This window comes from Carcharhinus amblyrhynchos, chromosome 22 (assembly GCF_965287045.1).
Source record: "Carcharhinus amblyrhynchos chromosome 22, sCarAmb.v2.hapA, whole genome shotgun sequence".
Lineage (NCBI taxonomy): Eukaryota > Metazoa > Chordata > Chondrichthyes > Carcharhiniformes > Carcharhinidae > Carcharhinus > Carcharhinus amblyrhynchos.
In genome coordinates this window covers 49,186,959-49,214,706 of record NC_137345.1, presented here as the reverse complement: position 1 = coordinate 49,214,706, position 27,748 = coordinate 49,186,959, and the positions used below count along the sequence as shown (strand labels likewise).

At 43.6% G+C, this 27,748-nt stretch overlaps 1 protein-coding gene across 1 annotated transcript; it reads left to right on the top strand.

Moving 5' to 3' along the window:
- Positions 1-1,918: 1,918 nt before the first annotated feature.
- On the top strand, positions 1,919-14,300 carry LOC145356943 (adenosine receptor A1-like). Its single transcript, XM_080209955.1, has 2 exons — positions 1,919-2,744; positions 13,257-14,300. Exons 1-2 carry the CDS (start codon positions 2,395-2,397, stop codon positions 13,900-13,902), a joined length of 996 nt encoding a protein of 331 aa, XP_080066081.1. The 5' UTR covers positions 1,919-2,394; the 3' UTR covers positions 13,903-14,300.
- Positions 14,301-27,748: the final 13,448 nt, after the last annotated feature.

The window sequence follows — 27,748 nt, the reverse complement described above, 5'->3', positions numbered from 1 at the left end:
CAATTCCAGACTTTGTTAATTGAATTTAAATTCCACCAGCTGCCCTGGTGGGATTTGAACCCATATCACCAGACCATTAGCCTGGGCCTCAGGAGTATGAATCACATGGCATTACCACTGTGCCACCATCTCCTCTAGCTGCAAAGTTTGTCCCCATTCCACATCTACACATTTGTATTTCAATGTGTTCTTTCAGAAAATATTACTTTTTGAGTTCAAGATCTTAGCAGAAAATATATGCATTAAACTACAGGGTTCAACATTTTCCTTCAATCATTGTCTTCCATAGAATCATAGAACATGTGGCCATTCGGCCAATTGCGTGTGCTGCTTTTTCCAACAACTATCCAGGTAGCACTGTTTATTTTATGTTTATTTACTAGTGTCACAAGTCCATTTATATTAACACTGTAATGAAGTTACTGTGAAGAGCCCTTAATTGCCACACTCCACTATTCGGGTACACTGAGGGAGAATTTAGCATGGCCAATCCACCTAGCCAGCACGTCTTTCAGACTGTGGACGGAAGCCGAAACACCCAAAGGAAGTCCATGCATAAACAGGGAGAACATGCAGACTCTGCACAGACAGTGACCCAAGCTGGGAAGTGAATCCAAGTCCCTGACGCTGTGAGGCAGCAGTGCTAACCACTGTGCCAGTGTATCACCCCTTCTAACAAATGTGGCATCAGGATTCAAAACAGCTCCACCCAGGTGAAGGAACACCAGAATGTATGTCAGGAAGAATAAGGGTCCTAACACTGGTCCCTGGCATAACATCTGTAATTCTCCAGTCCTCTGGCACCACTCCTTTGTCTAAGGAAGACTGAAAGATTATCATTGAATAGGGTTCTGAAAAAGAGGGATAAGGCAAGTTCCAGAACTTTGAAGACTCTTGCCTTGAGAGCTTCAAAAACAGCAAACATGTGTTCATTCCTAACCCCACAAAAAAGATCTACTCCGTTTCATTATTGGAAAATTACTCAGCACTTTACTGAGAACTCTGCTTTGGGAACTCTGCCATTTGGACACAGCTCACATTGATGTCATTTACCCATGCAAATTAAACAGCTTCTTTTTAAAAAGATCAAATGAACCTTTTTATCATGCATGGTACTGAACAATAATAAAAACTGCGAATCACAATGTGTGACAATGACCAGAAACCAAATTAATTTGAAAACATATTGTTAAAAATTTAGAACTGGGTGGCACAGTGGGTTAGCACAGCTGCCTCGCAGCACCAGGGACCCGGGTTCGATTCCCAGCTTGGGTCACTGTCTGTGCAGAGTCTGCACATTCTCCCCATGTCTTTGTGGGTTTCCTCCCACAGTTCAAGATGTGCAGGTTGCATGGATTGGCCATGACAAATTGTCCCTTAGGGGGATTAGCTGGGGTAAACGCGTGGCCTTATGGAGATAGGGTCTGAGTGGTATTGTGGTGTGCAGGCTGGATGGGCTGAATGGCCTCCTTCAGCAGTGTAGGGATTCTGTGACAGCTTGGTTTTAATTTTAGTTTTTTGGAGAATTGGTAGATTTGGAATGCTCCGGTGTTCCCTACAATTACCCCTCCCTTTACCCCCACCAACCTCCCTTAAGAACACCATTTATTTCTGTGTAATTCTGCACACAGTAGAGCTGAGTTAGATTCGTTTAATGACGCCCTTTTCATAGCTGAAGGGATGAAATCTGCGGAACTTTTTTGAGGTGATTGTACAATTTTAAAACACTGACTGAATGCACTCAACTCAGGCACAGCACAAGTCCCTCCCACCGCACTGGCAACCCACAGTCTACAAACCTCACAAGAGAAGTGGAAACAGATGAACATTACACTCTGCCAAAGTGTGAGAGGCACACACACACAGACACACACAGACAGACAGACACACACACACACACACAGACAGACACACAGAGAAAAGAGCTCCAAACAATCCAGCGGCTGGGAAGGAGGTATCTCCTGATGGTGATATTGATTTGCTGATGTTTGCACTGAGATGTAAGACTCTACAATAAACCTGCCGCTTGAGAGAGAGAAACGCAGAGAACATTTCAAGGAAGATTTAGAATTTTGCTTCCAGACTCGAACGGGGACAACTTGGCTGTTGGTGACACAGAAATCTTCACAGCGAGGAGTGGGAAGCTACTCACAGAGACGAGGTGAATGGGGTAGGATTCGGAAATGCCACAAATTAAGATGATGGGGTGGAAACTGAGAAAGTGCGAGTTGAGGAGGTCGCAATGAACACAGCGTTCTGACCAACCGGGAAATAAATACTAAAATATCACGCTACAAGAGTTAATAACCAAGTTTACTTTTCCCCAGAGGAGACAGCGGTGCTTGTGTTTGAGGTGGAGTGCTGAGACCTGGGAGGGGTAAAGTTTCTGGCAGTATGTCAGACTCGGCTACCTCCTGGGATGTGCTGGATGTGATTTACGTTGTTGTGGAGGTGCTGATCGCAGTGGCCTCGGTGCTGGGCAATGTGCTGGTGTGCTGGGCAGTCAGAATAAACCGAGCTCTCAGAGACACCACCTTCTGCTTCATCGTATCACTGGCCCTGGCTGACATCGGCGTGGGGGCTTTGGCCATCCCCCTGGCTATCACCATCAGCCTGGGCTTAAGGACACATTTCTACGGCTGTCTCTTTATAACCTGCATCCTGATAACATTGACGCAAAGCTCCATCCTCTCCCTCTTGGCTATTGCTGTGGATCGTTACCTGCGAGCCAGGATCCCCACCAGGTAAAGACTTCATCCCTCCACCTCCTCTGTCAATCACCCTGTCTTTCTGAAAATAGAACATGTTGATATATCAAGTCATCCCACCGGGTTCTAACTGGAACACATACTGTATTTATTCTTTCTCTCCGTGTGAGTCAAAAGAACATAAGAACTAGGAGCAGGAGTAGCCCATCTGGCCCCTCGAGCCTGCTCCATCATTCAATAAGATCATGGCTGATCTTTTCATGAACTCAGCTCCACTTACCACCCGCTCACCATAACCCTTAATTCCTTTACTGTTCAAAAATCTATCTATCCTTGCCTTAAAAACATTCAATGAGGGAGCCTCAACTGGGCAGGGAATTCCACAGATTCACAACCCTTTGTGTGAAGAAGTTCCTCCTCAACTCAGTCCTAAATCTGCTTCCCATTATTTTGAGACCATGCCCCCTAGTTCTAGTTTCACCCGCCAGTGGAAACAACTTCCCTGCTACTATCTTATCGATTCCCTTCTTAATCTTACATGTTTCTATAAGATCTCCCCTCATTCTTCTGAATTCCAATGAGTATAGCCCCAGTCTACTCAGTCTCTCCTCATAAGCCAACCCCCTCAACTCTGGAATCAACCTAGTGAATCTCCTCTGCACCCCCTCCAGTGCCAGTATATCCTTTCTCAAGTAAGGAGACCAAAACTGTACACAGTAACTCCAGGTGTGGCCTCACCAGCACCTTATACAGCTGCAACATAATCTCCCTGTTTTTAAACTCCATTCATTTAGCAATGAAGGACAAAATTCCACTTATCTTCTTAATTACCTGCTGCACTTGCAAACCAACTCCTTGAGATTCCTGCACAAGGACACCCAGGTCCCTCTGCACAGCAGTATGCTGCAATCTTTTACCATTTAAATAATAGTCCATTTTGCTGTTATTCCTACCAAAATGGATGACCTCACTTTAACCAACATTGTACTCCATCTGCCAGACCCTCGCCCACTCACTCAGATTATCTAGATCCTTTTGCAGACTATCAGTGTCCTTGTACACTTTCCCCTGACTCATCTTAATGTCATCTGCGAATTTTGACACACTACACTTGGTCCCCAACTCCAAATCATCTACATAAATTGTAAAGAATTGTGGTCCCAACACTAATCCCTGAGACACACCACTAGTCACTGATCGCCAACTAGAAAAACATCCATTTATCTCTACTCTTTGCTTTCTGTTAGTTAACCAATCCTCTATCCATGCTAATACATTACCCGTAACACTATGCACCTTTATCTTTTGCAGCAGTCTTTGGTGCGGCACCTTGTCAAATGCCTTTTGGAAATCTAGATACACCACATCCACAGGTTCCCCATTGTCCACTGCACATTTAATGTTCTCAAAGAATTCCACCAAATTAGTCAAACATGACCTTACCTTCATGAATGCATGCTGCGTCTTACTAATGGGATAATTTATGTCCAGGTGTCTCGCTATTTCTTCTTTGATGATAGATTCAAGCATGTTTGCTACTACAGAACTTAAGCTAACCAACCAATAGTTACCAGCCTTTTGTCTACCTCCTTTTTTAAAACAGTAGTGTCACATTTGCTGTTTTCCAATCTGTGGGAACCAGAATCCAGCGAATTTTGGTAAATTACCACTCGTGCATTTGCTATTTCTCCCGCCATCTCTTTTAGAATCCTGGGATTCATTCCATCAGGACCAGGAGACTTGTCTACCTTTAGCCCCATTAACTTGCCCAACACTACCTCTTTCGTGATAATGATAGATTCTAGGCTCTCACCTGCCATAGCCTGCTTGTCATCAATTTTGGGCATGTTATTTGTGTCTTCCACAGTGAAGACCGACACAAAATACCTGTTCAATGCCTCAGCCATTTTCTCATTTCCAGTTATTACATCCCCCTTCTCATCTTCTAAAGGATCAATGTTTACTTCAGCCACTCTTTTTTGGTTTTATATATTTGTAGAAACTTTTGCTGTCGTTATATTCTGAGCTAATTTACTCTCATAGTTCATCTTTTCTTTATAGCTTTTTTCATGACTTTCAGTTACCCTTAAAGATTGCTGAGCACTGTGAAAGATCACTTTGAAAGTCCTCCACTGTTCCTCAATTGTCCTGATGTGGAGATGCCGTATTGGACTGGGGTAAACACAGTAAAAAGTCTCACAACACCAGGTTAAAGTCCAACCAGTTTATTTGATAGTAATCCCACAAACTTTTGGAAACTGTGTTCCTTCATCAGGTGTGTTCTGGTTAGACTATAACCTGGTGTTGTGAGACTTCTTACTGTCCGCAATTGTCCCACCATAAAGTTTTTGCTCTCAGTCTACCTTAACCAACTCCTCCCTCATCCCTTTAGTCTCCTTTGTTGAAGCACAAGGCACTGAAATCAGATTTTATCTTCTCACACTCCATCTGTATTTTAAATTCAACCATACTATGACCGCTTCTGAGAAGATCCCTAACTGTAAGATCATTCATTATTCCGTCTCATTCCACAGGACCAGATCTAGGATAGCTTGCTCCTTTGTAGGTTCCATTACATACTGTTCAAGGAAGCTGTCGCAGATACATTCTATGAACTCTTCCTCAAGGCTGCCTTGACCGACCTGGTTTGACCAACTGATATGTAGATTAAAATTCCCTGTGATAATTGCTGCACCAGTTTTACAGACATCAGTTACTCCTTTGTTTATTTCTCACCCCACCATGATGTCATTGTTCGGTAGCCTATAGACTACGCCTATCAGTGACTTATTCTCCTTACTATTTCTAATTTCCACACAAAATAGATTCAACCTTTTTTTTCATAGAACATATATAATCTCTCACCACCTTTCTGATGCTATTCTTAAATACCAGAGTTACATCACCTCCCTTATCTTCCCGTCGATCCCTCCGAGCAGTCTGATACCCCTGGATATTTAACTCCCAGTAGTGACCATCCTGTAACCATGTCTCTGTAATGACCACCAGGTCATACTTGTTCGCAATGATTTGTGCCGTCAACTCATTTACCTTGTTTCGAATGTTATGAGCATTCAGATAAAGTGCCCTTATGCTAGTTTTTGTATCTTCTTTTTGAATTCTAACACTTTCATTAATAACATCTCTTGAGTTCTCCTTCCTTTTAACTTTTTTCCTGATTTTTGATGTAGTTGGAGCCTTCTCCCCACGTTTTGGCCTTGCTCCCTCCTTCTTGGACTTCTTATATAGATAATAACTACCTTTGTGAATCACTGCAGTCCATGTAGTATAGGAACATCCATAGTGCTGTTAGGGAGGGAGTTCCAGGAATTTAACCCAGGAATAAGCCCTAGGTTAGGATGGCGTACGAATTGGAAAGGGACTTGCTGATGGTGGTGTTCCCATGTATCTGTATTCTTCTGCTGAATTTATTAATTTTGTTGGAACTGCTTACTCCCAGTGAGGATTCCATTACACTGTTGATATTACCGCGTATATTTAGATTTAGAGTCAGTTTCTGATAGTGGGGAATTCAGGGTGGTAATACTATTGAATGTTAAGGAGAGATAGTTAGATTCGCTCTTGTTGGAGATAGTCATTGCCTGGCATTTATATGACACAAATGTCGCCTGCAACTTATCAGTCTCAGCCTCCCACTATTGGCCCTCATGTACCCTCAACATGTATCATTACATGTATACATTCCTGCACCTCTTGTGAAATATCAACACACGTGTGATCACCTTGGAGCTTTCTGATTGGATAAAAATACAGGACCTATCCTACATCTTAATTAACCATCATAAATGATTAATTTGCATTCCTGGAGTATACCGGATAACAGATTTTTATACATTAATTAATTGAATTCACTTCCACCAGCTACTATGGTTTCAAACACAGGTCCCCAGGTTAGTTCCAGTGACACTATCACCATGCCACCATCACAGTGACGGCAGGTAAGTTGGTGAGGATGGGTTCAAGTGGCATGAATGGCAGATAAGATTGTGCCGAGAATGTAAGTTAGAATAATTAATTCAATAACAAATGCAATAACAAACCATCAGCAGAAAGTGAAATAAAACAAAGGAAAGGAAACTGGGATTCAGATAGATTGATAAAAGAGCCAAAGTTACATTTTCAACTTTTAGATTTTCCAACAATAATTAAAATCTGAAGAAATGCGACTGGAGATGTTATGACAGCCATAAAGGTCAGGAGGAATCATCAGTACATCTCCCAGTGAATTTCATGGAGTAAGAGAAGAGACTCAGCTGGTGGTCAGTGGAGTTTTTGAACCTATTATAGTTATAGGTCCCGAGGTGAAGGCGAGCTGACTCTAAGCTGTAGGTCCCGAGGTGAAGGCGAGCTGACTCTAAGCTGTAGGTTGCGGCTCCTTCCTCTGGTGCACAATAATGGGTGCTGATGACAGGAAACTGACGTTTGTCTGAATTACGACATGAGGCTTGTAAAAGTTTTAGTGTCTGATAGAACTTTTCTGTCAAAGACTATGACTTATCAGCTGTTCAAAATTTCCCAACACTGGATTGGATCTTTTCCGGTGAGTTTAGCAGATATCTATTACAAAAGTACCTCAACTTTGTGCATTTCAATATTAATTATCAGGACAAGAATCTTTTTATAGTAAAATCTCTAGAAGAGCAAGGTAACCAGGGTAACAACCTTCTGATTTTCACATTTCACACACAGTTGCTCCCCAATTTATATTTCAGTCTTCACGCCCTCACTTTTATTTCACCCACAAAATCTGGACCAATATGTTTACATAAACACACATGTATATATATCTCAACACACTGAACCTGAGCAAAACCTTTCCTGTGTCTCTTGTCTGCACTATGTAGAAGTATTATTAGACTGGTCATGTGTTTTCCTTGTTGGAGGATAATGTGAAGATGGATAGTTACAAATAAACAAAAGGAAAGAAATGGATAAATATTGCAACGTGAAATGAAGTTTAGTGACATGCAAACTCATTTGTATTTTTGTGCTGTTATCAAAATGCATTATTTTTATCTGGTTGGATTCAATTTGGCACAATATCCAGTTTGAGCAAAATAATATAAAAACATTAAACTGACAATAAATAAGTAGGTATTTCAGAAAGTGTTAAAAATTGCTTGAATATAATCAATCATGAGTATGTTAACAGCCATTGACTCAATCCAATAGCCTCCTCTTCCTCTTGTAAAAGTCCTGGTATAAGCTGGAGCATTATTCCATTGTCACCATCGCCTCTCTAGTAGTAATTAGAACATAGAACATAGAAAAAACTACAGCACAAGCAGGCCCTTCAGCCCACAAGCTGCACCGATGATATCCCTACCTACTAGGCTTACCTATAACCTATTAAGTCCCATGTACTCATCCAGAAGTCTCTTAAAAGACCCTATCGAATTTGCCTCTACCACCACTGACGGCAGCCGATTCCACTCACCCACCACCCTCTGAGTGAAAAACTTACCCCTGACATCTCCTCTGTACCTGCTCCCCAGCACCTTAAACCTGTATCCTCTCATAGCAACAATTTCAGCCCTGGGAAAAAGCCTCTGAGAATCCACCTGATCAATACCTCTCAACATCTTATACACCTCTACCAGGTCATCTCTCATCCTTCGTCTCTGTAAGGAGAAAAGACCGAACTCTCTCAACCTATCCTCATAAGGCATGTCACCCAATCCAGGCAACATGCTTGTAAATCTCCTCTGCACCTTTTCAATGGCTTCCACATCCTTCCTGTAATGAGGCGACCAGAACTGAGCACAGCAAATCTTCTGTTGTGAGCTGCATTAGTATCAACAGAGTTCTGAATCCACAGTCAAATCTAATAATGTCTTCACCTAAACCCTAAATGCATAGTTTCCAGTTCACGGTGGTACTAATTAGATTAGAATGGGGACTTTGGTTGAATTTTGCCTCCAACAAGCCTGGACCCCTGAGGCCAATTGCAGTGTCCCTTAACTGAGATCCATTAACTCTACATGAGTAAGGAATTCCCCTGTTACATTTCCTCATCGATATGGTTCAGTACTGTGTTATATACTTAGTCACTGGACCATTAATGGAGATAAATTACTTAAGCAAGAGTTAATTGAGCTTTGTGAAGCAATTAGAAATTCACTGTTGTGAATAAAGAAATCATAGAACCCTACAGTGCAGAAAGAGGTCCTTCAGCCCATCGAGTCTGCACCGACCACAATCCCACCCAGGCCCTACCCCCATATCCCTACATGTTTTACCCATTAATCCCTCTAACCTAAGCATCTCAGGACACTAAGGGGCAATTTTAGCATGGCCAATCAACCTAACCCGCACATCTTTGGACTGTGGGAGGAAACCGGCATACCCGAAGGAAACCCACACAGACACGAGGAGAATGTGCAAACTCCACACAGACAGTGACCCGAGCCGGGAATCAAACCCAGGTCCCTGGAGCAGTGAAGCAGCAGTGCTAACCACTGTGCTACCGTGCCACCTAAAGGCTGGAGTATCCTTTAGGCGCACTGGAAGTGAGTTGGCAACAAGATGGCAGATAAATGCTGAAAATCTCTGACCTCTCGCTGGGATTCTCTGCTGCCACTGCAGTGAATGGAGTTTTGCCAGAGTGCCGAATTCTTCATTCTTGCTGGCAGTGGGGTGGGTACAGCCGAGCTTGGAGAATTCTCCCCATGGAGTAGAATGTGGTTAAGTGTGAGAATATTCATCTTGGCAATTAGAATGGAAAAACAAAATCATTTCTCGGAAACTTTTAACTGTTGATGTTCAGTGTTTTGTGTACACTTGTACAAGGAACACAAAGTTTAGCAAGCGATTGAAAACGAAAAGGAAAATGTGTTTGTCATATAAAGGCAACTGGTCACATCTCAGCAGGCAAGAGAGGTGGTGGCACAATGATATTGTCATTGGAGTATTAATCCAGAGACTCAGAGTAATGTTCTGGAAATCTGGGTTCAAATCCCACAAGAGAATGTGATGACATTTGAATCCAATAAAAATACTGGAATTAGATGCTTAAAGATGACCATGAAACCATTGTCTTAAGAACCCATCTTGTTCACTGATGACCTTTACGGAAGGGCGTTCTTACCTATACGGCCTACATGTGACTCCAGGCCCACAAGTAGTCTGAAATTGCCTACTGAGCAGCTCAGTTCAAAGGCAGTTTGGGATGGGTAATAAATTCTGGCCCAGCCAGCGATGGCCACATTCTATAAATGATTTTTTATAAAGCTGACTGATAAAGAGGACAACAGGTGGAATAATAAGAAGATAAGAACATAAGAAATAGGAGCAGGAGTAGGCCATCTAGCCCTTCAAGCCTGCCCCGCCATTCAATAAGATCATGGCTGATCTGAAGTGGATCAGTTCCACTTTCCCACTTTCTCCCCATAACCCTTAATTCCCTTGCCTACCAAAAACCTATCTACCCGTGACTTAAATTTCTTTAGCGAGGCAGCCTCCACCACTTCAACAGGCAGAGAATTCCAGAGATTCACCACCCTTTGAGTGAAGAAGTTCCTCCTCAACTCTGATCGAAACTGACCCCCCCTGCCCCCCACCCCGCTTATCTTGAGGCTGTGCCCTCTAGTCCTGCTATGCTTTCTAAGCAGGAAGAATCTCTCTACCTCTACCCTATCCATCCCCTTCATTATGTTATATGTCTCTATAAGATCCCCCCTCATCCTTCTAAACTCCAACGAGTACAGACCCAGTCTATTTAGTCTCTCTTCATAGTCCAACCCCCTCATCTCTGGTATCAGCCTCGTTAACCTCCTCTGCACTCCCTCCAAGGCCAAAATATCCTTGCGCAAGTGCGGCGACCAAAACTGCACACACTACTCCAGCTGCGGCCTCACCAGTACCCTGTACAGTTGCAGCAAGACCTCCCTGCTTTTATATTCAATCCCCCTCGCTATAAAGGCCAGCATCCCATTCGCCTTCTTGATCACCTGCTGCACCTGCAGACTGGGTTTTTGCGACTCGTGCACAAGGACCCCCAGGTCCCTCTGCACCGTAGCATGCTGCAGCTTTTCACCCTTTAAATAATAATCCCTCCTACTATTATTTCTGCCAAAGTGGATAACCTCACACTTGCTAACATTATACTACATCTGCCAGGTCCTCGCCCACTCGCTCAGCCTATCCAGATCTCTCTGCAGACTTTCCACACCCTCCGCACAATTTGCTTTTCCACTCATCTTCGTGTCATCAGCAAATATCATCACCCTACACTCAGCCCCCTCCTCCAGATCATCTATATAAATGGTAAATAGTTGAGGCCCCAGCACCGATCCCTGGGGCACTCCACTAGTCACCTACTGCCAACCAGAATAGCACCCATTGATACCAACTCTGCTTCCTGTTAGACAGCCAATCCTCTACCCACGCTAACACCTTACCCCCAACTCTGTGCACCCTAACCTTTTGCAGCAACCTTTTATGAGGCACCTTATCAAACGCCTTTTGGAAATCTAAAAACACCACATCCACTGGTTCCCCTCTGTCTACCGCACTAGTCACATCCTCATAGAAATCCAATAAATTTGTCAAACGTAATTCCAGATGTCTGTTCTCATTGCTGTGTAGAAGTCACAACTGAAGCAGAAAAGAGAGGCCATTAATTAAAGTACATGGCCTAGCTGTCAAAATGTAAACCACACAAGGAAGCTTTTAAGATAAGGTTAATGAAGTCTAAGTCCTCTCCTGCTTGTCTGATAAAAGCGTCTGTGACTTCTGGCTTACAAGACAAGCAATATTCCTCACCGCAGAAACATTGGGAAGGATTTTCCAGCTGTGCTCACCCCAAGGTCAGAAAACCCCACCTTTGCATGGTTTGTGTCCTGCCCACTGTGATTCCCATGACGGGTGGGGTGAGAAACTTCTGCCCATCGGATGACAGGAAGATTTACAGCACTGAAGGACAGCATATGGCCATCATGCTTTGCAAGCAATAATGTAGCTTATATTGTTAACTCACAGAGCTGGCAAACAGAGCTACACTACAAAACCGAGCTAACTTCTCTTGTTCAGAAAATTCACTGAACTACATTAAGCGGCTGCAGAATAATCAGCAAGATGCTTGTTGGTTTGCTGAGAAGCTGTTTGACTGAAACAGCAATCAGTTCAGATTGCAGTGTAGAAATAAGATAAAATGAACCTTCTCCCTTACCCCACTTTATTGCTGACCCATTCCCGCAAATCTGTGTTATCATCATTGTGGCTCTTAGATCGACTTTCGTTAGAGTTTAGAAGAATGAGGGGAGATCTCATTGAGACATATAAGATGATGAATGGGATGGATAGGATAGAGGTGGAGAGACTCTTCCCACTCAGAAAGGATAGTAGGACTAGGGGACACAGCCTCAAGATAAAGGGGGGGCGGTTTAGAACGGAGTTGAGGAGGAACTTCTTCACTCAAAGGGTGGTGAATCTCTGGAATTCTCTGCCCGTTGAAGTGGTGGAGGCTACCTCGCTAAATATTTTTAAGACGCGGGTTGATGGGTTTTTGATAAGAGAGGAGATTAAGGGTTATGGGGAGAGGGCGGGAATGTGGAACTGAGCCACGACAGATCAGCCATGATCTTATTGAATGGCGGGGCAGGCTCGAAGGGCTAGTTGGCCTACTCCTGTTCCTATTTCTTATGTTCTTATGTTCTTATGACTTAGTCATGGTCTTGCCTTATGGACACTGCTGAAGGCAAGGCAATGTTGATAAATTCTACCATTTATTAAACATTATAGTCAGTACAATACAGACATTAAGGCTCTACGTAGAACTCCATCTCTCCATGCTCTGTGGCCATGGCATCTTACATCACTGATGATATAGACCAAGGGTGGCATGGTGGCTCAGAGGTTAATACTACTGCCTCACAGTGCCAGGGACCCAGTTCAATTCCCAGCTTGGATTATTGTGCAGAGTTTGCACATTCTCCCCATGTCTAAATGGGTTTCCTCCGGGTGCTCTGGCTTTCTCCCACAGTCCAAAAGATGTTCTGGTCAGGTGTATTGGCCTTGCTAAATTCCCCCACAATGTACGTATACTGACACCGGAGTGTGGCGACTAGGGGATTTTTACAGTAACTTCATGTCAGCCAATTGTGACACTAAGAAATAAACTTATATTTATTTTGTATTGAAAATTATTTAAAATTAGCCCTTTATACCACACTATTTTCCCCTCCCACACACCAAAAATCCATTCCTCTTTGATCTATTGTGTATTCGTCCCCCTACCTGAATCACTGCCTTCACCTGCCTGGTCCCACATCCTAAAATTCTCTCACACTCTCTGTCTACTCCTTTAAATCTTCCTGAGAATCCAGCCCTTTTATAAACCACTTGGTCACCCGTCCTCATGCTTTTGTTCAATGCCCAGGTGCATGGTGCTAATGAAGCCCTTTGGGATATTTTGTATATTACAAGTGCTAAATAACTGACATTGTTTATAACTCAATGAAAATTCCTATTAGTCACAGTCTCAGCCTTGTTTCTACATTGAAAAATATTGTTCATGTTCTTCAACAGGTATAGGATTATTGTTACACAGAAGAGAGCTTGGATTGCTGTTGGAATCTGCTGGTTTGCATCAATATTGATTGGGTTAACTCCAATGTTTGGTTGGCACAACAGAAGCAATGGCGTGGTGCAGAAGGAGGAAATGAATTCCAGCTACAAGTACATCAGATGCACGTTTACAAAGGTGGTCAGAATGGATTACATGGTGTACTTCAATTTCTTTGGGTGGGTGCTCTTGCCTTTGGTCATCATGCTTGGCTTGTATGTTGAAATATTTTGTATAATTAGGAAGCAACTGAAGAAGACTACCAATGCTACGGACTCAAAAAAGTATTTCGGGAAAGAGCTCAAACTTGCAAAATCCCTGGCTTTAGTTTTATTCCTGTTTGTTGCCTGCTGGATCCCTTTGCACATTCTAAATGTCATTTGGTATTTTCACCCCCAGTATGGTGTCCCAAAACTTGCTTTGTGCATTGGAATATTTATGTCCCACGCAAATTCAGCAGTGAATCCAGTGATATATGCTTTTAAGATAAAGAAATTCAGGAAATCATTCCTTCAGATTTGGAATAAACATGTTTTATGCAAAAAAGACAACTTAAACACGTATAGTTTGGATGGTCATTTTACTGAAAATGTTAATAGCAGTGTTTGATTATAATTCTGAGGGCAAAACTTACAGATTTTTAATATAAAGCAATGAGCAATTATCTCATCAAAGAATGTTGTAATAGAATTCCATCACAAAGCCCTATTCTAATTACATTAAATATTGTACTGCAAAATATAAGGAAAATTGGGATTTTTATACGGTGAATTATAGTAATTTTCAGCACATGTATATTGCAAAAAGGACTTTATCCATAAAGTACATCAGACAGCAATACATCAGAGATATTCTGTTTCGCTGCATCATTGATGACTGGAACATACTCATTTCACATTTATTGATTAGTCCACTCGTGTTTCCGCTCTTTACAGACTACTCTCTGGAGAATGCGATCATTAATCATTCAAATTTATTGAAGCTTTTTACTGGAAAATGTACTGCTGAAGTTGGACAGTGATGGTTCTTCAATTTGTCTAATGATGTAATGGGAGGAGATTTCCCATCTCGCCCATCACTGGAGCCATAGCAGACGAGGAGTGGGGGTGGGGGGGGCGCGGTAGTGGACAGAGGGTGGGGGGCGAGGAGGGCAGACCATGCAAAGGTCCGTTGATCCCGGGTAGGATTTTGGGGAGAGTGCAGCTGGAAAATCCCACCCAATGGGCAGAATTCTCCAGCTGCACTGGTCTAAAAGCTGGAAATTCCCACCTGACTGTCAGTGGGATTTCACATTGTCCACAAACTGCCCACTAAAATTCCAATGGAGTACAAATGAAGAACAAAGAACAATACAGCACAGGAAACAGGCCCTTTGGCCCTCCAAGGCTGCACCGCTCATTGGTCCAACTAGACCATTTGTTTGTATCCCTCCATTCCCAGTCTGCTCATGTGACTATCCAGGTAAGTCTTAAACGATCCCAGCGTGTCCGCCTCCACCACTCTACTTGGCAGCGCATTCCAGGCCCCCAACACCCTCTGTGTAAAAAACATCCCTCTGACACCTGAGTTATACCTCACCCCTCTCACCTTGAGCCCGTGACCCCTCGTGATTGTCACCTCCGACTTGGGAAAAAGCTTCCCACTGTTCACCCTATCTGTACCCTTCATAATTTTATACACCTCTATTAGGTCTCCCCTCAGTCTCCGTCTTTCCAGGGAGAACAACCCCAGTTTACCCAATCTCTCCTCATTGCTAAGACCCTCCATACCAGGGAACATCCTGGTAAACCTCCTCTACACTCTCTCTGAAGCCTCCACAATCTTCTGATAGCGCAGCGACCAGAACTGGACGCAGTATTCCAAATGTAGCTGCCTGTCCTGCAGCCTTATCAACTGTTCCTTAAAAGACTCCCACATGTCAGACATGGATTTACCCTTGAACAGCCTCTCCCAATCAATTTCTGACTAATCTGGCTATAGTTAGCCTTCCCCCAATTTAGCACCCTACCCGTAGGACAACACTCATCCTTGTCCATCACTATCCTAAAGTTTACAGAATTGTGGTCACTATTTGCCACACGTTCCCCTACTGAAACTTTGATGTCCTGACTGGGCTCTTTCCCCAGTACTAGGTCCAGTATAGCCCCCTCTCTAGTTGGGCTATCTACATACTGTTCCAAAGAACCTTCTTGTACGCATTTTACAAATTCCTCCCCATCCAGACCCCCAGCCCTAAGCACTTTCCAGTCTATACCAGGGAAATTAAACTCTCCCACTACAACAATCTTATTTTTTCTGCACCTGTTCAAATGGAAGAGTTCCGCTGATATATTTTGATATGTAGTAAGAACAAAGGCAGGAATTCTTTGGCCACTCACGGTGGTGGGATTCTCTGGTCTCACTGGCTTCATAATCCCTGCTGTGGGTTTCCAAAGGGTGTGGGGGTGGTTCCAATGGGAATTCCTCTTGGCGAGCTGGATCCAGGAGATCTCAGTGCCAGTGAAGCTGTTTCTCATCACCGAGAGGAGGCTAAAGATTCTCGCCCAAAATCATTGGTAATTTCTGTAAGGGAACTTAGATACCATCGAATTGGATTCTTTATCAATGACTTGGAAGAGGGGGCTGAAGGGTGGGTTAGTAAATTTGCTGATGGCACCAAGATTGGTGGAGTAGTGGATGAGGTTGAGGGCTCTTGCAGGCTGCAAAGAGACATTGATAGGATGCAGAGCTGGGCCGAAAAGTGGCAGATGGAGTTTAACCCTGATAAGTGAGAGGTGATTCATTTTGGTAGGACAAACTTGAATGCAGATTACAGGGTCAACGGCAGGGTTCTGAAGAATGTGGAGGGACAGAGAGATCTTGGGGTTTATATCCACAGATCTCTGAAGGCTGCCACTCAAGAGGATAGAGCCGTGAAGAAGGCTTATAGTGTGTTAGCGTTTATTAACAGGGGGTTTGAGTTTAAGAGCCGTGGGGTTATGCTGCAACTATACAGGATCTTGGTGAGACCACATTTGGAATATTGTGTTCAGTTCTGGTCACCTCACTATAAGAAGGATGTGGAAGCATTGGAGAGAGTGCAGAGGAGATTTACCAGGATGCTTCCTGGTTTGGAGGGTAGGTCTTATGAGGAAAGGTTGAGGGAGCTGGGGCTTTTCTCTTTGCAGTGGAGGAGGATGAGAGGTTTTTTAATAGAGGTTTATAAGATGATGAGGGGGATTGATAGAGTGGACGTGCAGAGACTATTTCCTCGGGTGGATGTAGCTGTTAGTAGGGGGCGTAACTATAAGGTTGATGGTGGGAGATATAGGAGGGATGTCCGAGGTAGATTCTTTACTCAGAGAGTGGTTGGGGTGTGGAATGCACTGCCTGCTGTGATAGTGGAGTCGGACACTTTAGGAACTTTCAAGTGGTTATTGGATAGGCACATGGAGCACACCAGAATGATAGGGAGGGGGATAGCTTGTTCCTGGGTTCGGACATAGCTCGGCACAACATTGAGGGCCGAAGGGCCTGTACTGTGCTGTACTGTTCTATGTTCTATGTTTGTTTACGTGATCTCCATGCCCTGAGCCTCACCTTTCAGCAAGAATTGTGGTCACTGATTGTCTGTAATTGAACTAAAATGGGACACACTTTCATTATGGTAGTCATACATTTCGCTCAGCCAAAGGTATCCATTGAAAGTTGTTCCCGGATTTCATTAAGACCATACTATAATCAATTTAGTTTGTAACAAATGCTCTATTCATAAAGATGTGCAAATTTCACTAGACTCATTTATTCGAGCAAAAGTTTGACACCAGCTTTGTGATTGGTAATTCGAAATACATTGAACGAGTGAAAACTCAGTAAAATGAATACCTTTGCCAATTTTACCTCTGACAATTTCTCCAGTCTTTAAGTCGTCTCCTGTACGGTTGTTGTTCTGAAACTACACAGCTAAAAAAAGAGTTTCCAATCTCGTTGAGAAGGCTTCAGGTCAATCAACATCCTGCAGTCTCCTCTGAAAACCCTGGATTTTGACAGCTGTGACAAATTCTAAGGCAGCAGCTGAGACAATCTCAGACATTCTAAATCCGGAACATTTTCAAATGTTTTAAAATTTTAAAATAAGGGGTGGCATTGCTGAGTGATATTATCACAAAGCTATGAATCCAGAAACTCAGCTAATGTTCTGGGGTCCCGAGTTTGAATCCTACCACGGCAGATGGTGCAGTTTGAATTTAATAAAAATATCTGGAATTAAGAATCTACTGATGACCATGAAATCATTGTTGGAAAAACCCATCTGGTTCACTAATGTCCTTTAGGGAAGGAAATCTGCCGTCCTTACCTGGTCTGGCCTACGTGTGACTCCAGAGCCACAGCAATGTGGTTGACGCTCAACTACCCTTGGGCAATTAGGGATGGGCAACAAATGCAGGCCAGCCAGCGATGCCCATGTCCCAGGAATGAATAAATAAATAAAGTATATTCTCCCTGTTTTCCAATGTTAACTGGTCAATCCTTGTAAAAATTCCAGGTTCAGATCCATATTTCACCAAAAATAAATAAATTCTTCCCTAGGCTTTATGTTATCTGTGCACAATGTTTAATTGAAATATAGCCATTAGTTTTTGAGATATATTGTATGCAGGCAAACAGACCAACAGGAGAGAAAATATTGTGGGTGAGATTTTACAGCATTGCTCGTTTCAAAACAGTAAAGTCCCACTCGAGGTCAACGGACCTTTCCATGGTCCACCCCTCATCCGCTCCGATTCCCGGAATGGTAAAATTCCAGACTTTCTCTGTCACTTTTAGTGGTAGAGGTAATTAAAGTACACTTTTCATTTTTAACCAGATTTATACTGAAATATGTTCATTGCTCAATTTTATGTCCTTTATTTTTAAAAGGTATTCTTTAAGATTGTTTATTTTTCTCTCTGTTTTTTCTTTGTGACTAATTCAGAATAAATAAATGATAAATCAATAAACATATCAATAAACTGCTGTATATGAATTGTACAATTGCTTCAACACTGTTTCTTGTGCCTGTAATTTATTTAAGCAACTTACGCAATGATTTGTTCCTCGTTCGTGTGTTGGCTAGTTAGTTACTTTTGTCATGTATATGTAAAAACTGTACTTCATTTTGAAATTTTAGCTAATTTTGAATTTTAATGATGTCCAGGTTACATGTGAAACAGAACCTTTATAGAATCATAGAATCCCTACAGTGCAGAAGAAGGCCATTCAGCCCATCAAATTTGTACTGGCCACAATCCCACTCAGGGCCCTATCCCCATAATACCAAGCATTTACCCTGCCTAGTCCTGCACACTAAGGGGCAACTTAGCAGGACCAATCCACCTAACCCACACATCTTTGTCCTGTGGGAGGAAACTGGAGCACCCGGAGGAAACCCACACAGACATGGGAAGAATGTGAAAACTCCAAACAGACCGTGACCCAAGCCAGGAATCAAACCTGGGTCCCTGGTGCTGTGAGGCAGCAGCGCTAACCACTGTATCACTCTGCTGCCCTTTAATACTCAGTCACCAAAAGGGTGAACGATATTATGTTTGAGTCTGACATTGAGACTAATAATAAACCACCAGTGGTTAATTAACTCAAACTGTTTATTAACACGTCTGTATTGTAGCAAAGTCAACACAGAGTGGAGCTTGAGTCCCAGGTCACCTGACCCATTCTCTTAAAGGGGTATGACCCAACATACATAACACGCTCCATAAGTAACTTCTGAGACTAACAAACTTTAACAAACGTGAAGGCTGGAATCTTACCACTGTTCACGCCAGCTGGACTTCCCCATCCCATCGCAATGAACAGCGGTTTGGCTGGACAGTAAATACTCCACCTTCGCTGCAGTGGGAGCGCAGCGTGAATGGCTGGTAAGATGGTGGCCCATATGTGTCCTACTTGGCTGGTCTTTTACAGTTGTGGGGAACGGAGCAACTTTGCAGGCACTGGTACCAGGAACTTCACTGAGCACAATGTAGATCAGAAAGAAATATTATTATCAGAGGTATAGGCATGGTCACTGAATTTTCCTCTATTATATACCCATGTTCCATCTTTAACTATGAATAATAGATCATTTTATCGAGAGGATTATCATTGCCAAATGCATGTTGTTAAAAGTTCTTGATTAGGTCATAAACTAACCTACTTAATTCTTAATTTTTGATGGTTTGTTATTAACAGATCACTCATGCCATAAAATTTTATATCTAACTCGAGCTTCATCAATACAACAGAGTCTGAAACATAATTGAAAACTCCATTTGGAAGAAATGGGTTGTTGAACAGTTTACACTTGAAAGGAATCAGTTTAGAATAATATGCAAAGTTAAATGGACTCAAAGGTAGTACTTCTCATTTCACAGTTGACTATTGGGATAATGCAAATTTTTTGATTGTGAGTAGAAATTGGAAACTAATGTGTTAAACCCAGGTTTAAAAATTCTTTGATGGGATGTGGGCATTGTCATTGGTTAGGCCAGAATTTATTGCCCATCCCTAATTGGCTTTGGGAGGTGGTGATGAACTGCTTTCTTGAATTGTGGCAGTCCATGTGATATAGGTATACCAACAGTGCTTTTTCAGAGAATTCCAGGATTTTAACCCAGCGATAGTGAAGGAATAGTGATACTTTTGCAAGTCAGGATTATGTGTGACTTTGGAGGAGAATTTGCAAGTGGAGGTCGTTCCACACATTGACTGCATTGTCATTCAAAATGATAATGTTACTGGCCACGTATCACCCAAGACTGAATGTTGCCAATGTTTTGCTGCTTATGGACATGAACTGCTTTATTGTCCGAGGATTCGTGTCTGATAGTGAACATTGTAAAATCACCAGCAAACATTCGCACTCCTGACCTTAGGATGAAATTGGAAATGAATAGAGAGGGGATATGAGTGTATTGATTGGGTAACATGAAGCTTGTGTTTCAAAAGCCTGAGAACACAAGAAGGAAGGAAAGTCCACGGCCAGGAGATTTTGGATGGTGATGCTTTCTGTCCTGTCACCAGCAGAGTCAATGGCAAGTTCATCCCCACCAATCCCAGCCACTCCACAGCCAATGCTCTGGAAGTGGAAATTCTGCCTCTCATCAGGAGGAAGTCCCATCTCAGAGAGCTGCCAGAAATCTGATTGGCCGGCAGTTGATTGTCCACCGGTGCCAGTTGTGGTTGTTGCTTGGACTACGAGCAGCTCCCAGAGTCTGAATGCCTTGGAATTTTCCCACTTTTCAGCAGAGAAGTGCAGTAGATGGGAAAAACGGCATGGAAGCTGCTGGCCATTATGGCATCTTTCCCTGCTGTATCACTCGGCTGATAGCCAAGGTAAAGGGTAAGCCCCACAAAGTAACACCAGAAAATCCCACCCCACCAGCAGCTTAGGTTAAAGTTCATGGCGCTATGATACACAACATTAAAAACAGAATACTTCCCTGCACTGACCTATCCCCCCACAACTCTGTGAAACATTTCCCACTCTCCCCACCATGGAATAGCCCCCCGTCCCATGCTACACCCCGCAACCCCTGACAGAACACTATCCACCTCCAGAACAGCAACTCCACCGCTCCCCACCCCCCTCCAGCCTAAACACCACTCCCCTCCCAAAGCTTCTTCCCCATGGAACATCCTTCCTCGCATCAGCTCACACCACAGAAAAGCTGCCCTCAGAGAAAATCCCTGCTCAACACCCCTCCCTTCTTATAAACATCCAACACCTCAAGGGCAAACTGCCCTGGAACACCTCCTCCCTAGAACACCAGGCCTTCTCCCCCAAAATAACAACCCCATCATGTAACATCCCCCACTGTACAAACCTGTCATGGCACACGACCCTGATACTGCTTCCTGGCACTGCTTGAGCACTGCCCCAGCTGTGCGAAGAGACACTGCACAACCAATGTCAGGGCAGTGCCCAGGCATGACCCTCTGCCCCTTGATTCACCTGAACCCCTCTGGCTGGTTCTGCAAACTGTGGGAGGCCTGGCATGAGTCATATCATATACCCTGAATAGAAGGTTGAGTATGAAATGGTCCATAATGTCCTTAATTGCTCACAGACACCTGTAGAGGCAGGAGGGAGGTGGGAAAGACATCCAGGAAATTTTATGAGCTCCTCCCCACCTCCCCCCTCCACAACATCCCCCGTTGGCAAGACCACCAGTGGAAGATTATTAAATTCTCCTCCAAAATGTATTGTATAAAAATCAGAAAATGCAATGCCCCAGATTTTAATTTATAATGTCAAAACTGTCAGCGTTCTGACAGTGGTGGCACAGTGGCTGCCTCACAGCACCAGGGACCAGGGCTCAATTCCAGCCTTGGGTGACTGTGTGGAGTTTTCATGTTCTTCAAAGTCTGCACATTCTGCTCCGGGTGCTCGGTGTTATCCCACAGTCCAAAGGTGTACAGGTTAGGTGGATTGGTCATTTGAAATTGTCCCTTAGTATCAGGGGGACTAGCGGGGTAAATATGTGGGGTTATGGTGATCGGGCGCAGATGAGACTTTTGTTGATGCAGACTCGATAAGGTGAATGGCTTCTTTCTGTATAGTAGGGATTCTCCTTCTGTATAGTAGGGAGTCTATGACTCTCTGTAACTGACAGCAGCATCTGGTATCCACACATTGCATTTGAATGTGGAAATTCAGAAATTGCTGTCAGTAATTCCTCACAGATGGGAACATTTGATTTAATGTGAACTTTTGTGTTTTTATGTGATCAGTCTCACTGTAAGAACCCTGAAAAAGTTACATCTCTAGAATGAGGTGTGGCAGGATTTTTAATGGTGAACTAAGAGTTGCAAGTATCTAACTCATGTTTCATGTGTTTTAGAATACAACTTTTAATTTGGGAATTAAAGTTTTAGTTGTAGAAAATGGGGGTCAAATGCAATCAAACAAACCTCGAGTTCATTACGCTATAAAAAAAAGTCAGCTCAAAAGGCGAGATTATAAAACAGCAGGTGGGTTTCCTGAAGAAAGAACTGGAGACATGGGAGGTAATTTTCCCATTCTGCCCACCATGGGAATCGGAGCGGGCATGGAAAAGTCTGCTGACCTCAGACGGAAATTTCCAGTTTTGGGGTGAATGTGGCTGGAAAATCCCACCCATGATGTTTGCAATCGTAAAATCATAGAATCCATTTGGCCCATCGAGTCTGCATCAACCACAATCCCACCCAGGCCCAATCCCTATAAGTCCATGCATCTACCCTTACTAGTCCCCCTGAGACTAAGGGGTAATTTAGCATGGCTAATCCGCCTAACCCACATAGCAGTAAAGGGCAATCCGGAGAGAAGATTCTGTTTTATAAACCGGTGTTAACTTAGCTTAAGAGCCCTGAGAGTGTAAAATCCAAAGAACAAGAAAATTACAGCACAGGAACAGGCCTTTTGGCCCTCCAAGCCTGCACCGATCATGTTGCCGGACCAAACTAAAACCCCCTACCCTTCCGGGGACCATGTCCCTCTATTCCCATCCTATCCATGTATTTGTCCAGACATGATGTGGGTATGACGGCGTTGGACTGGCGTAAACACAGTAAAAAGTCTGACAACACCAGGTTTTAGTCCAACTGATTTATTTGATAATACTCACAAGCTTTCGAGGTTTCCCTCTTCATCAGGTGAATGGAGAGTTCTGCATTCACTCTCCATTCACCTGACGAAGAGAGAAACCTCGAAAGCTTGTGAGTATTATCAAATAAATCAGTTGGAATAAAACCTGGTGTTGTCAGACTTTTTACTTTGTCCAGACACCCATTAAAACTCACTACCGTGGGGTTATTTTTGTCTTTGGATCAAAGGAGGAATTTTAATTGACTGATACTTAAAATCTAACTGTTGGTTTGAGGGCAGGCCAGAACACGTTACATCATCTTGGAGATGGATTGCGCCAAGGGAGATTTCCTGGTTTCAATTTATCGCGGTCTTTGTTGAGAGGGTTGCTTGCAGCTTGGACGAGGTGTATAGAGTTTGCAGCTCACTAAGTGAAGACAACTAAAGCAAATAACATTAGTTGTCCTCCAGTGTAAACTGAGAAAAGGCCAATTTCATCAGCTGTCACCTGGAATTAGTGTGGGGTTTAATCTGAGTTAAGATTTTGTGAAGGAAACATCACTGTAAGGGTTTGAAGCTAGTGGGAGAATCTACAGTGGTCCCCACAGATTCTTGTGCCAAAAGAATGCAATCGTCAGATTAGCATTGGAAGCTATGGGGAGGCAACAAACACAAAGTACCGAGGTAGCTCCAGTTAAGATGCTGTAAATAGAAGCCTTACCTTTGAGAATAGGTGGAACTGAAGAAAATTCATGTGGTTTCCAGAGGACTGTGGCACACTGTAGGATAGCCCTGACACAAAGAAACAACTCTTAATGTATTATAAACGATAAGAGAATTCTTGGAGCAAGTAAGAATAACTCAGTGCATAGCTTTAACCCATATTATTAAGTTAATAGTGCTTGTTTAAGTCATTTATTTTCAATAAAGTTTGCTTTTGTTCAACAATGTGAAAGTTTAGTTCTATTTGTTAAAGCAAAATATTCAGGGGTGGGATTCTTTCAGGGGCACACTGGCACTGGCTAACAGGCACTGGGCAGTACCAAGGGTTAGGACCAGAGGGACTGGGGCATTCTGGGGGTAGGGCCTATTGGAGGTTATGATTTGTGTTGGGGGTTGAGACCTGCTGCCGCTCTGCAAATGGGATCAGTACAAGAGAGAGTGAAGGGGTAATCGGGGCTGGACATGGGGGGTGGTGTGGCAGGGTGGCATCGAGCTGGCAATGGGGGTGGGTCAGGACTGGCCTTTGGGGGGGAAAGGTGGGGTGGGAGAGCCAGGTCAGGCCATGGGTGGGGGTTGGGTGGAGGGGGGGGGGAGTAAATCGAGGCTGGCCCAGAAGAAGAGATTGGGGCTGGCCTGGGTGGGGAACTTGGGGCATCAAGTACACCAGCAACTGAGGAGGGCGGGATTTTGAAGGCTGATGATTGGGGGAGTCTGGGGAAGAAATTGGGGAAGGCCAGTGATTGGAGGCCATTGATCTGGAAGCTGGTGACGGCCGGGGGAGAGGGGGTGGTGGTGGGGGGGGTGGGGGGGGTGGGGGGGGGGGGGGGGGGGGGGGGGGGGGGGGGGGGGGGGCGGTGGGGGGTGGGCGAGGGGGGTGCGTGGATGGGGGAGCAGTGCAGAAGTGCCGGTCTCTGCACTAACAGATCGGCATGTGCAGTGGCCCACTCAGCGTTATGCTGTTGGTCTCTCAGACAGGATGAACCCTACCCCTGTATTTTCAGCGTGAATCACTCTGAGATGCACAGACTGTCGGAGATTCATTCTGGGAAGTACGCCTAAGAAACAGGCAGGAATATCTCCCACTTTTCCACCCGTTGGGCCCTTAGTTTTGTTTTGGGAGAATCCCAGCCCAGATTTCTCTTTAGATCTTAACAGGTTCTCACTGGATCATAACATAAATTATAGTTACTACTGAACCATTTCTCTTGCCTGGAAATCTAATTTAATATATGTGGTATGTCTGCTATTGTCATAGATATTTAAAATAATAAAAATATATTTGAATTTTGCTTGGAATTTATCTCATGCTTTTGTTTCAATCTTTAATTCTCTGCAAAAATGGCTGAAAAGTAAAGTCAACCTGTACATTTTGACATGTTGTTCCCGGGAATTGCCGAGTGTTTGACTGCTGAGCCAGCTTGGTGACATCACCGCTGCTGGATGCTATAGACCGAACTGAAGCCAGAATGACATCATCAGGAAAAGCAAAATCCAAACTACGAAAGGTTGTGAATGTATCCCAATCCATCACGCAAACCAGCCTCCAATCCACTGACTCTGTCCACACTTCCTGCTGCCTTGGCAAAGTAACTGACATAATTAAGGGCCCCACGCACCTCGGACATTCTCTCTTCCACCTTCTTCCTTCAAGAAAAAGATGCAAAAGTCTGAGGACATGTAACAACCGACTCAAGAACAGCCTCTTAAGAACATAAGAAATAGGAGCAGGAGTCGGCCATCTAGCCCTTCGAGCCTGGCCCGCCGTTCAATAAGATCATGGCTGATCAGAAATGGATCAGTTCCACTTTCCTGCTTTCTCCCCATAACCCTTAATTCCCTTGTCTGTCAAAAACCTATCTACCCGTGACTTAAATATATTTAGCGAGGCAGCCTCCACCACTTCAACAGGCAGAGAATTCCAGAGATTCACCACCTTTGAGTGAAGAAGTTCCTCCTCAACTCCATTCTAAACCGCCCCCCCCACTTATCTTGAGGCTGTGCCCCCTAGTCCTACTATGCTTTCTAAGCGGGAAGAGTCTCTCTACCTCTACCCTATCCATCCCTTTCATTATCTTATACGTCTCTATAAGATCCCCCCTCATCCTTCTAAACTCCAACAAGTACAGTCCCAGTCTATTTAGTCTCTCTTCATAGTCCAACCCCCTCAACTCTGGTATCAGCCTCGTGAACCTCCTCTGCACTCCCTCCAAGGCCAAAATATCCTTGCGCAAGTGCGGCGACCAAAACTGCACACAGCACTCTAGCTGCCGCCTCACCAGTGCCCTGTACAGTTGCAGCAAGACCTCCCTGCTTTTATATTCTATCCCCCTCGCTATAAAGGCCAGCATCCCATTCGCCTTCCTGATCACCTGCTGCACCTGTAGACTGGGTTTTTGCGACTCGTGCACAAGGACCCCCAGGTCCCTCTGCACCGTCGCATGCTGCAGCTTTTCGCCCTTTAAATAATAATCCCTCCTACTATTATTTCTGCCAAAGTGGATAACCTCACACTTGCTAACATTATACTCCATCTGCCAGGTCCTCGCCCACTCACTCAGCCTATCCAGATCCCTCTGCAGACTTTCCACACCCTACGCACAATTTGCTGTTCCACTCATCTTTGTGTCATCAGCAAATTTCGTCACCCTACACTCAGCCCCCTCCTCCAGATCATCTATATAAATGGTAAATAGCTGAGGCCCCAGCACTGATCCCTGCGGCACTCCACTAGTCATCAACCGCCAATCAGAATAGCACCCATTGATACCAACTCTCTGCCTCCTATCAGACAACCAAACCCCTATCCACGCTAACACCTTGTGTTAGCGTGGAAATCCAATAAATTTGTCAAACACGACTTCCCCTTAATGAATCTGTGCTGCGTCTGCTCTATCAAACCATTCTTTTCTAGGTGCCTCACTATTTCTTCTTTGATGACGGATTCAAGCATTTTTCCAACTACAAACGTTAAACTAATCGGCCTATAATTCCCTGCCTTTTGTCTGCTACCTTTTTTGAACAGCGGTGTAACATTAGCCATTTTCCAATCTTCTGGCACTTCCCCGGAATCCAGTGAAGTTTGGTAAATAATCACCAAGGCATCCACTATCACCTCAGCCATTTCCTTCAGAACCCTGGGATGCATTCCATCCGGTCCTGGGGACTTGTCCACCATCAGTCCCGTTAGTCTATCTCTTCCCTGCTGCTGTCCGACTTTTGAATGTTTTTACCTTGCATTAAGTTGATCTTTCTCTACATACTAGCTGTGACTGTAACACTACATCCTGCACCCTCTCCTTTCCTATAAATGGTAAACTTTGTCTGTATGCGTTCAAGAAAGAATACTTTTCACTGTATACTAATACATGTAACAATAATAAATCAAATCAAATGGAGATTGCTAGATCTTTGTAAACACTTTCTTTGAGGACAGTGATGTCACTTAAATACTGACTACACATTTTGCACCATTTATCTTGTTTATTTTCAATCTTGGAACAGCAGGGGTTTCTGTTAAACTACTTAAAATATTTGTTTTGTTCCTCAAGTAGAAACAGATGAATTGAAAAGGAATGTCTGACTGGAGTGTAAAATTAGTTCCATGTATAAGATTTTTCTGATGGGTTTTGTGCTTTAATTTATCTTGCAGTTTGCATTTTCTGCTCTTTTTCAATCATTTTATGCCAATCTTAACCAGCACTTTTTAACATTTAACTCTTCTCTGCATTCTTTCTTTGTTATGTTATAGAAGTTCAGGGTGCAGGGAAGAACTGTCTGTCCTGCCAGGGTTATTTTCAAAGATCGCCCAAACCTGGCCTCACCCTGCGAGTGATAGAAAATCTGATTCCATATTCCATCAGTAGCCTGGGCAGTGCCAAGGTACATTAGCTTGCAAGGTTTATGACTACGTCATATCCTTTCTTAATCTTTCTTCTGACCAGAGTCAAAAGTCCTGAAAGTATCTTTCTTTTTCTGACCCACACCTCGACAATCTATCAAGGGCCTTGTTAAGTTCAGGTGGCTAAATTTATACACAGTCTTCCGACGACGTTTCTTGAATCATCTATTTAGAAACTAAAGCAACTTGTTTGTGTGATTTTTTTAATCAAATTCCATCAAGATGTATTTGATTGATTAACTTTGCTG

What these genes read in the sequence shown, in the direction of transcription:
- LOC145356943 (XM_080209955.1), top strand. Translation starts at nt 2,395, where the DNA reads ATGTCAGACTCGGCTACCTCCTGGGATGTGCTGGATGTGATTTACGTT. An exon ending in CGAGCCAGGATCCCCACCAG is followed by an intron (nt 2,745 to 13,256) that starts GTAAAGACTTCA and finishes GTTCTTCAACAG; the next exon opens with GTATAGGATTATTGTTACAC.